General features: G+C 36.5%; 1 protein-coding gene across 1 annotated transcript in view; it reads left to right on the forward strand.

Annotated features, from left to right (window-relative positions):
- The window catches only part of mamdc2a (MAM domain containing 2a), a 44,384-nt gene extending 39,823 nt beyond the window's left edge, over positions 1-4,561 (forward strand). The window contains exons 13-14 of the mRNA XM_042488492.2: positions 879-963; positions 1,081-4,561. Of these exons, the coding sequence (XP_042344426.1) occupies positions 879-963; positions 1,081-1,142 (147 nt within the window). The 3' untranslated portion in view covers positions 1,143-4,561. The remainder of the gene's footprint in view (positions 1-878; positions 964-1,080) is intronic.
- The last annotated feature ends 7,694 nt before the right edge of the window (positions 4,562-12,255 follow it).

Raw genomic sequence — 12,255 nt, forward strand, 5'->3', positions numbered from 1 at the left:
AGAAGAATCACACTTCCAGCACACACTCAACTCAGATTTCCACCCAAAACCAAAAACACAGAGCCAAATGAAGGTGTTGACTCTCTGGAGACTAACAACCAACTAAGCAGGGAAAAGCCAACCTCCCTATAGAACCTCCCAGCAGGCTCATCACCAGCAGCTGAGAACGTCACAGGTGCACCCTATAGATCCTGATTAGCAAGGACGCCTGGGCCTTGATTTTGGATCTCTCTGAATCTCTGACCACAACAGCTCCCCCATAAAAAACAACAAATGTAACAATTTTGTTGGCATAAGCCACAAAAAACTTCAATTTAAAATCATAAATATATGTTGCTTACAGCAATAAAATTGCTAAAGATATTTGAACTGGCCTCAAAATTAAAATCATCAAACAGCCCGCTTTAATTTTAAACACTCTCATATCACTTTGTGCACAAAATGTTCTTTTTAAATTATACATTAATATTATTTTTTTTACTGTCACTGAGTTAATTTTTTAAACTAACATCAGATCCTAATCATAAATATCAAATTAATTTTCAGAATTGTTACCCTTTAAATGCCAGGTTTTTGGCACAATCCCACTATATTTTTAGATGAAAAATTATTTTCACTATAATACATGCAAAGTGGATTTTTTTTAAAATCACAGCCTGGGATTTGCAGCAACACTGACTGTGACAGTGCACCTAGTGGAAATACCACGTATGTTCTCCCTACGTAAAATATTTTTAAATTTTTAAATGGAAAAAAACCCCCACAAAAAATGAATTATTTTCAATATACTACATGCAAAGTAGTTTTTTATAATTATAAAAAAAATCAATGATTTGCAGCAACACAGATTGTGACATTGCTCCTTGTTTTTCCCGCAGATTATATTTGAAGCCATCCGAGGCCCGACACTACGAAGTGATATTGCAATTGATGACATTCATTTTAAAAGGGGACCATGTGAAGGTCAGTATGATACACAGTCATATTTCACTCTAAAAACAGCTGTTTAACTATGTTAATACTAAATGCATTGTTTAATGAGTGCAGCTCTAATCTGTGTTGTCTTGTCCTCTTTTTCAGATCCTGGTGACATCACTCCATACTCAGGCTTCTCAGAGTATTTCAATGAGATTGAGAACTGAGACAGGTGGACAGTCTGTCTGTGTAAATATTTGGTAGTATTTTTAGAGTTGGTCTGGCTGGCATTCAGAAATGTGCATGTGAATGATGCACCAAGACAATCTACAGAGTTGTAGAGTAAAGCTTACATGGCAGCCAGGACCTTGAACACACGTACTGCTGTCTGTCTTCACGTCCTGGTCCAGTCGTTTTTAATGTTTGTGCTTCTTTTCAATGTGTCTCTGACCACAGTCCAACATCAATTAGAGTATGCAACGCTCAACCCCCACAATTGCAGTTCCTCTAATATCAACTAAAGGCTGGCTCCAAATCAGAGTCAATCCCCATAGACCTCCATGTTAAAATGCTCAACTTTACAGCAGAGATAAACATGTTTACAGCCTGGTACAAGAAACACATAGGTCTCAATAGCTAATTTCAACATTCAGGAAAAATACACAGGGGGTGAATTTTTATAAAATTGACCAGTTTACATTTTATTAATGCCCAAAGTTACGCACATTTAAGGGCCAACCAGACTTGAGGCTTCAAAACGGCAGTCCATAAACCACACAGTGTGAAATTCTAACATTATTGGACATTTAAAATATTGTCAACATGATTTCATTCAAACCAAAATGTAATGTTTGTCCCACAATAGAGTCCAAGATCTTTACATCATTCACTTTTCCATGAAACATTTAGCCTCATAAATAATTTACATCGTTGAAAAGACACCATAATCACAATTTGGGTTATTAAAAATATTATACATTAACATTATTTTCAACTTTTATTGAGTTCATTTTTTAATCAATATCAGTCCTAATTATAAATATCAAAGTTTCAAAATTTAGCCCTTTAAATGCCAGGTTTTCGTCATGATGCCACTGCTCTTTTAGATAAAAAAAAATATATATATATTTATTTTCAATATAAAACATGCAAAGTAGATTCTTTTGGATGATCACACCTTGAGATATGTCCGTGATTAGCAGCAACATTGATTGCGACAGTGCTCCTAGTGGAAATAGCATGTATTTTCTCCATATGCCAAACATGGTAAAAATGATGCCATCAGGTGGAAAATAGAGAAAATGAGAAATTCCAAGTCAAAAGCCCAAAATGACACCCAGAAATAATACAATGTATGTTTTTATGCTTTGATGGCTGTGGGATCAAAAATGTCAGTTTGAATGGGTTTCTGTGGCATATTTTTTTACCTCCTCACCAGTCAGAATGTAACAATTTAGTTTCTACAGTTTATTTTAGAGTTATTGTAGGAGCTGTGCTGGAAATTCACTGATTCAACTAAATACGCAATCTGGACTACATATATGCCATATGCATGAACACAGCCAAAATGAACAAAAAAATGAAGAATGAAAAGCACTTAAAATGCACCAAGCACTCCCTAAGGGTTAAATAATCAATTAACAGTGAGAAAGATCAATAAATAAAGATGAAAATAATGTTTCTACAACTGCCAACTGAAAGCTGATCCATCTGTGATCACCACCATCAGAAGCAGATGTCATCAGAAGAAGACATCTCATTGCCTTGTTTCCTCTCTCCTCGTGTGATTTAGTGATAAAAATAACATAGTGGTGCATAGTGGCACTAGGCCTTGACTGGAGCTAAAGCACACATCAGCACACCACCATGAGAACATAAGTAGAAGCAATAATCCTTGTATTTGGGCTTCCACTGTTGCACTATGGTTTGTTTGTTGGCTCTGTTCTGTATATATTTGTTTATAGTGTCTGTTGTTTGAATTAGATTTAGGTCCAGAGATGTTGATGTCAGGAAATCTCCTGCTAGAAAAACTAAACCCCTTGAAACCTGAGCAAATTGGTTTGATTTCTCTCAAAAACATGGGGAAAAGGTAAAGAGCAACTTAACAGCCCAAAAAATAGCAATAAACTTGTCAATTATAAATATAGCCTATAATCATGATGATTATAAAGGTATTTTTCTGGACATTTTTCTTTAGTTTTTGATATTATTAACAAGTGTTCCCCCTTTTTACAAACTAATTTTGAGGTCATTTTCTTCACCGCCTTTAACTAATTCCTTGCAATTTGTGGGACATTTCTTGCCAAGTCGGTCCCCCCTGTTTTTGAAAGAAGTCAAACCAATTTGCTTGGGTTTCAAAGGATTAAACAGCTTCTTAGAGGTGTCTGAACGAAGTGCATGAAAACTGATATTGAACCGGGCTTTAAAGGGTTAACTGCTTCGCTATGGGACAAGTTTCAACTTTGAATGCCAATACCAACAACTGTGCTGATCTCTCTCATATCTCATCTCAGAATATAACCAAGGTCGTGTAGGTTATTTGTTCATCGGGTTTCTCACAACATCGTTTATATTAGCTCCACTGTGACAAAGGATTTGAATCCAGCTTCAGTCTAAAGTCACAATCTAGCTGCTTACAGATCCTGTTTCATCCGTACCTCAGTATCTGTTCAGGGCGTGGATTCAGTGAGGTGCTGGAAACCTTCCCCAGAGGTTTGATCCATGCTGACTCTTTAGCATCATTGCGGACTTTCAGCCATACATGCTGCAGATCTCTGCAGACCTCTGAGTGTCCTGCTGTGCCTTTACATGTCCTTTACACCACCGCTGAGCTGGTATTGGACTAACCAGTGTGAATGGGTAGATGTGAGCACTAATTCAGAGGTCTGGAACCAGACTATTTCCTGTCAGTGTCTCTGCTAACCACCACACTCCTGTTGTTTACTTCATGATTCTATAAGTGTGTCAGTGCATTGACATGATGTTAGAAAAAGTCAAATTATCGTGTGACTAAAAGTGGACTTTAAAATACATGTAAACATGTCAGTCCGACTAAGCTGAAATTTCTCGAAGTCGGACTAACACACCTAGATAATGTGGTTGGGCGTTGATTGACTATTTCAACAACACTTTCTCATTACATGGTCAAACGTCATAAGGTAGGAGGGACACTCTGTCAGTGTCCCTCCTACCTTATGACGTTTTAGGTATCCCTCTGCATCAGTTGTTCAGCTCCAGGATGCCTTTATGGTGATGTCAACAAATGATGAAGCAGCAGACGGTTGAGGCACTTTGTAAGGTGTAGAAAAAAACCCACACACATCCACAAGGGAAGCGAACTCTTACAAGTGAACTCCTCATCCGCCTGCTCTCTAAGTGCACTCACATTCTTTATATTACATGTTTAGCGGCAGTGTTATTATCTGATGCTGTCCTTCAGCATCACTGCAGTCAGACAAAATCATGTTTTGAAGCCTTTTTTTCTGTTGTCCTTCATTCCTGTCACTTTTTTAATTGGGATACTTGCAGGATTTATACAGTAGCCCATGTAAACAAACAGGCAACATAAACCAACAGTCTTCCTTCACAGGCTGCTGTGGCAATTTTATACTGTTTGACATTCAATAAAGTTGTGGGATATGTGTCATACATGTGTCTGTGACTCATATTTGGACATATTTGGAAGAATGCCCTCCTTTCCTTTGGTAAAGGATGCTCCAGTGTATCCTATGCTAAAGGAGATTAGAAAAAACACATTCAAGCACCTTTCCTTAATATTCTAAAAATTTGAACAGCTCTTAATGGCAGCCGCTCAGATACTTTCAGGTCATTTCACTCAGTTAGGAACCTTCCTAAGCAAAAAGGGCTATTCAAAGGCAGCCATTGTCATGGCTGATGAGCCATCCTGAAGGTCATCATTAACACGTGTCATGGTGTGTCATTTAGGGACAAAGACTCAGGTGAGGAGGAGAATTAAAGGCATTTCTTAAGGTTTTCTTTAGTTGGAAAGGCAGAGGGAATTTTAAACAAAGGCCAGGCAGGCAGATGAGGAGGCTGAGCCGTGAAGATGATCTCAGAGCGGGGCGAGAAACATTCAAGCAGCACAAAAACTACAAGACAAAGAGCAGACGTGGACGAGTAACCACCACTACAGCTAAATGAATGATGTGGCGAGGAGACGGTGAATGACCGGGCTAGATGTAGTGAAGCCTGATGGGAGGCAGGTGTGAATAATCAGCAGGAATCAGGAGCCAGGAGAGAGTTGAGGAGTGCCACGCCCACAGACAGACAGGAGCACGCAGGGGAGGGAACAAAGGGAAACTTATGGGTCTGGCTGTGACCTCACCAGCCTGTGATTGTCCTATTATAACAAGACAAACTGTGTGCTGTGACAAAGCACTGTTGACAGTGATTGTGTTTTCACTGAAAAAAAAGGTCTGTAGTGATTAACGTTTTTATGATTTTTGAGAAGTAAACAACACTCTATAAAATCAATGATGCTTAAAGGTGCATTATGTATTTTAACATGATTTACAGTACTTATTTAAAATTCATGCAGACAGTGACAGTGAGAAGAACATAATTAGAATATTAAAGGCTGGAGTGGCACATGAAGCAAATGGCCTCAGTTTCCCTAATTTATGAGGTAGGCTTATGTAGGTCATTAGTGTCAGATGGATAAACAGTCCCACATGAACACATCTAAAGTGTCTAAAGTGACTCTAAAGAGTCTAAAAAAAAAACAAGAAATGGAGAAACAAAGACTAAAAAAAATCACATATCTCTACAAAAAGTGAAAATACCCCAAAATTTAACATGATATATGTATATATGTATATATATATATATATATATATATTGACCAATGCTGCCCAACATGAAGTTGGAAGATTGACTAGATGGTAAACTAACTTGAGCAATATTGTATTTCATCTGTACTTATTACAACATGCAGTTAAAGATTCATACCAATCATAGCTTCATCTATTTATAAACATAGGACATTATGACATTAACTGATGGTTTCGCTCTCATAAGAAATGATGACCCTGAAGCTGTTTGTTTAAGGACACTCAGAGCCACTAGAGGGCAGTCAAACACAGCAGTCACACTTCATCCCTCCCATGCTGTTACTGCTACAGCACACAGCTCAATGTATTAACATGTTTGAGTTTGAAAGAATATTCATGGTATTATTTTAATAATTATTTCAGATTTTCACCTTTTAAAACTGTTAATGTTGATGTAACAAAAAACAAATGTAGTGTCAACAAAAAGTTGTCAACAAAGTGTCAACTTGTTTCTATTTGACATCAAAGAATAAAGCTTTGCTCAAAAGTTAAGATGGAGAAAGTGTTATCAGCAAAAGTTGAGCTAGAGAGGGGGTCAGTGGCCAGCCTGCATTGCCCAGACTAGATGGCGTGAGACAAGTAGAAAAGGTTAGGGTTGTGATTTTCTCAATATGACATATTTGATGTGACATCTTGAGCTTCAAGATGTGGTTAGCGGCAGCTACTGAAACAGCCTGAATAATGTCCAAAGCAAGAAGCCGTAACAATCCCAATTTGAAACAGAAACCCCTGACATCAGTGATATGATAAGGGCAACATAATACTGGAGTAACCTAAGGTGAGACTTCTTCATGAACGCAGAAAGCTTTATTTAAGCTCCGACAGCTCATTATGTAGCTTGGTTACAGCATATTCAACAGTAGCTCATACTTTTTCTTCCTCTATGGGTTAAACTCTCAACCAGCAACGCCAGATTTAACACTGCTGCTTGGCGGACCAACATAGAACACCTTATATTTCACAGTTATTACAAAAACACTGTAGTATTGAAACATATGTAGGTTTTGTTACTTACTGATCTACGCAATAGCCGGACCCACCAAGATCGTTCAGGGATTGGGTATTTGTCACCTTTTTCACCTATTACAAGTTTGCAGGTATGTATATGTGTCGACCCTGCGATAATTTGGCAACTTGTTTAGGGTTTACCCCGCCTCTCGCCCAATGGCAGCTGGGATGGGCTCCAGATCCCCCTGCAACCTTTGTGAGGACAAGCAGTTACGGACAATGAATGAATGTTACCCTTGGTTTAAAGGGTTAACTGGCCCGTGGTATCCTGATAATTTTGTAAAAGTGGCCCCCTTGCAAAGCAAGTTGAGTACTACACACTAAACATTAATATTTTTCTTTCTTTTCTTGGACATTTCTGTGAAACCACTGTCTCCAAGGTCAGATATAAACTATCATGCTGATCAGGTGTTCAGTATAGGAAGATTTGATCCCGTTTTGTTGAGGAAACTCAACTTAGCCAGCTAATTTTGTAATTGGAGTCAAGTGTAATTAAAGTTGTAAGAGTGGAAAATATATTGTTTTGTGTGCGTGTAAAGTGGAGGAGTGGAGTGTGAAATCAGCAGGTGAATGGTCATTTATATAACAGGATAAAACAATTACTGTCAGCATTGATCTCCAGTTGTAAATCTTGGATGAAGTCAGATTGAACTGAGTTTGCAGGAGTAAAGCCAGAGCAGCAGGAACAATCGCAGGGTGACTGGTCGACATGATCCGCAGGACACGGTCATTATACCCCTCAGAATAAAAATAAGGCAAAATAAATTATTGAGGAGTTGATGCCCTTGCAGTGGGAAGCTGCTAATTAGCTGGTGGTCATTAGTGGAAGTGGTCAGTGTGTGACAGTTGTGAAGCCATTGATTGCGCGTGCGGCGATTTGGTCGACAATCCCCGGAGGTTAATCATCTACAGGATGGAAGGGTCAAGCTCTCCATGGCTCAAAGCGCACAGGGGTCGCTCAATAACCCTTCATCTGGAGCTCGCTAGGAATTTGAGCCACCACTCCTCAAATTACTGATAGCTCCAAACTTTATGGAGAGATTAGAAACACGGAAGGAAGAGGAGCAACAAGCTGTCTCGCAACTACTGAGACAATGGAAACAATCAAAAACTAAACACAGCGTAGACTATTTGACATTAATGTGTGCAGTCTGTAAAAGTGATACTCAACTTAGGGTGCTGGGTGGTCCTCCAAACATTTTCTCTCTCGCTCTTGGTGGCAAAATTTATTGTTGTAGTCAAGACCATACTAAGACTACATACCAAGACCAAGCCCGAGACCAGAGTGTGGTGATGTGCTAAAACTGAGACAAGACCAAGATTTTAAGGGGCTGAGACAGAGTCAAGACCAAGACCAAAGCAAAGCGAGACGGTCTCTCTCTCTCTCTCTCTCTCTCTCTCTCTTTCTATATATATATATATATATATATATATATATATATATACATATATATCATGAATTCAATCATTCAGTTCATTTTACTGAAACCATGAGCACCAAAGAAGACTGTATTATCAGCATAGTAAGCAACAAAGATGCAAAAAAGAGATAAGTAGATGTAGAAGTTTTTTTAAGCAAAGGAACAATGTCCATGAACTATATTCAGAATAATTATTAATGTTTATTTAAAATTATTTTACAGAAAAATGATAATTTTGACAATTTTTTCCCTAGGTTCCCTGTTTTGTTTTTTTTTTGTTTTGTTTTACTTTTTTTAGGTCAGTCCCCCCCGTTCTTTTCTTGTACTTTTCACAGATTTCTTGCTAACCTCTGAGTCATTTTGTCTTTTGTTGCTCATTACCCTAATAAAATAAGATCAATTACTTCAATAAAGCAAACTTGCCAAGGTCTCAAAGGATTAAAAAAATTAATCTGATTGTATTTCCATCTTTGCTGAGCAACAGTTTTATCAAAGAAAATAAAATTCCACCCCATACAGATGCCTGTCCCTGATATAATATGATAGTGGTTTAAACAAATAGTAAGTTTTACATTATGTCATCATTTAGTATCTAAGCTGAGACAGTTTGTATTGTGCATTTATAACAGATGCAATTTGTTGAGCTGATTTACTACAGAAAATGGAACAGGGCCATGAGTCAGGATGCACTTGCCTCCTCTGCCTCCATTCTTTCCAGCAGCCCGGTGACTTTATGTTTCCATTTCCAAGTCGCTGGTCAATATCACTGATCATTATTGACCTTCATATGTGCTCAGCTTTTTCTCTCCTTCGTCTTTTCTCTTCCTTTCTCGCCCACCCCAATAAATCTATTCACTCAGAGCCGTGTGTTGGATTGAATGGTTATTGAAGCTGTATATGCATGATGGATACTGCTCACCAACCACAAAAGGTGTAACGCAACAGACATCACACGGTGTCAGTAAAATATATCCTTCATATAGTCCGCAGTATAGTTTATCTAAATGGATGTGAGGAGGCATGATTTGTTTCAGGGATCAGTGCCATAAACAGGGTTGATGGTGAGGGAGGTCACAGCACATTACATTGTACAATAGTAGGAGATCTATGGTATTGATGATAACTGTAATTAAAATCGAAAAGTTGATATCATGTGAATAATACACATATGATTGTAAATAATTCAGTCCCTCTTAAATAATTCACTTTTATTTACATTCTTGCTTTGTCTCCTTCCTCCATCGCCATCTAGTTACCTTTTTACCATCCTTTACATGTAACTGTTTTCATTTTTGTATGTTTTTGTACAGTTATGCTTACAGCCCTTCTCTTTGCTCCTCCCTAAATTTGTATTTTATTATTATTATTATTATTATTATTGATTAAAATATATTTTTTCTTTTTTATAGAAATCACAATAATATCATTATGGTAAAGCAGAGATGCCCAATATTGCATTCTTGGCCAAGTATAAACAGCAATATATAAACAACTGATGATAACCGATAACCGATGCAACTATCGGTATGTCCACTTTATTTCCACGCCTACTTTTAGTGATCTCAAGTCTTTTGTATTTAAATATAAAAACATTATAAAAGATACAGATTTAAAATAGAGAGTGAAAAAAGAGTGAAAAGATAAGGTATAAAATGTAAAATCAATTCCTGATTTTTTAAAAATTAATATAAAAAAAATCACCATTAAAAACAGCAAAAGTGCAGACAAGAGGTGCATAGATAAAACAATTATTTCAAATGATATCAAAACCAGTTTTAGAATAAGTGTGCAGTCATTGTAGAGAAATTAACATCACAAAACATAATGCTTTTCAGGGCATCTTACTTTCATTCCTTGTGCAAAAATAAGAAAAAAGCTTCAATTTAGGGTTGATATTTTGTACATGTTCACTTTGTCAAAAAAAAGCTGCTGATGAGGTCTGCTGAAGCTCCACTAGGTTGCACTGTTCTACAGCACAATGAGTTGCGCTGTGACAACTCTTAAAATTAAATACTATGAGAAGAAATGTATCAACTTTCAGGCAAATTGTAAACATTTTTGTAGAAATATGTTTAATGTGTAGAAACCTTTTAACAAATATAAGTTTTTACTGCCTCAGTAGTCAAAGGACATACCTGGAAATATGTGTTTGTATGTTTTCAGGTATCAGACATTTAAATGTAATGTTGTTTAAGATCTTTTCATGGTAAATTCTAACCAAATTTAAGACTAAATTTTCGAACAAATAATTTTTTCCTTATTCAAGCAGTGCAGGTAAGTGCAAAGGTAAGTGGATTTGGCTTTATTAGGTTCAGTGGAAGGTTTGATGTGATATTTTAGGCCAAAGAGCTATATTCTGACAAAAATAATTTTAAAGATGAATAAATTAAATAAGGTAAAATGTTTGTGGCAGTTAACCCTTCAACACCTGGATTGACATCAGTTTTCTTCAGTTTTTCAGAAAAATACATTTATAATTATCTGAATTATATAATTAAAATTATGTTACAGAAAAAAAACCCCATTTTTTTATTTTTCCACAACTTTTTACACTTCTTGTTAAGTTGCTCGTCACTGTTTCATGTTTTTGAAAGAAATCAAGCCAGTTTGCTTGAGTTTCAAAGAGTAAAGACCTCATAAATTCAAATTTAAGATGATTTAATGATTTTTAAGGTCTAATGCTTATGCTACAGAGTTTAAGACATTTAAGACCTTTGAGGATCTGCAGACACTCTGGTCTTACAGAGAGTTAATACAGGACTCCCCCATTAGAACATGTTTCCTCCTCATCTGCTGATCAGGTGCAGTGCTGCTCCTCTTCAACCTTTTTCTTCTTCAAAACTTTGTTGAAATGCTCACACACGTCTAAAACATCACTGTGTAGGATCTCCTTTCAGCGTACATACTAACAACAAACTGATGACACTGATGGCACAAACTGCACGAAATTAAAAGATTTTGAAAATTATTTTTTAAAAAAGTAGGGGAAAACGGCATACATAATTTTCCAAATTAAATATTTAAAATGATGTTTTAAAATTATTTGATTTTTAAGAACTTTTCACAGGTCATTTCCTTTTTGTTTGTTTGACTTTCTTATTTATTTTCCCCACTAATTGTTAGGTATTATTCTTTATTTTTTTTCATTCTATCTTTGTTTGACACTAAATACAATGACAATAAAGCTACTTGAACTTATTTATGTCATTTTAATTATATATATAATTAAAATGACATAAATGATGACATAAATTCATTAGTGCAAGGTCAACACAGGTCAACACAGCACTAATGAACATACATGTGACATTTTAATTGTAAAACATTTAAAACATATTCAATGGAATATTTATTAAAATATTTTTTAAAAAAGGGTAGACGGGCAGTGGACAAGTTGTACATCTCAACTCAATGTTATAAAACCTTTATAATGATGCTTGAGTTCCCGGCAGCAGCTCCTCTCTGAGAGAACAGATGACCAAACGAATGCTGACCCTGCTGATGATAATTGATTTGCTTCAGCCAAATGATATATCCTACATCACAGTAAGCCTTAATTGTAGGGTCACTGCGGTAAATGGAGGCAGATTGCAGGGTTCACAGTAATGATGTTTACACTGCAGTGCAGACATGTAGTATAACAGTTCTTCACTTAACACAACACTTTAGAAAGTGAATACATGGTTTACAGTAAGGGCTTTGCTTTATGGATCACAAAAACACCAGTGGAAAAGGCCAAGACTTTTTCTAAACATATTTCTGGTTTTAGAATACCCGGATCTCATTTTAAGGAGCTGAGCAGCATTGAATTAACCCTCTGAAACCTGGGTCAGTATCAGTTTTCCCGTGCTACATTCAGATGCCCTTTCACAAGCATTTAACATCTTTGACAGGTGAGAAAACTGGTTTGATTTCTCTTGAAAACATGGGGGGAAAAGGCAATAAGCAACTTTGCAAGAGATTTCCTACAAACTGAAATTTTTTTTTAAAAAATTATAGATTCATTTAATTGCTTATTTTATCTGTCTTCAGGTCATTTACTTGCTCTTTATTTATTGATT

Source organism: Plectropomus leopardus, chromosome 4, assembly GCF_026936395.1.
Source record: "Plectropomus leopardus strain MGB_pleo_1.0 chromosome 4, ASM2693639v1, whole genome shotgun sequence".
NCBI lineage: Eukaryota > Metazoa > Chordata > Actinopteri > Perciformes > Serranidae > Plectropomus > Plectropomus leopardus.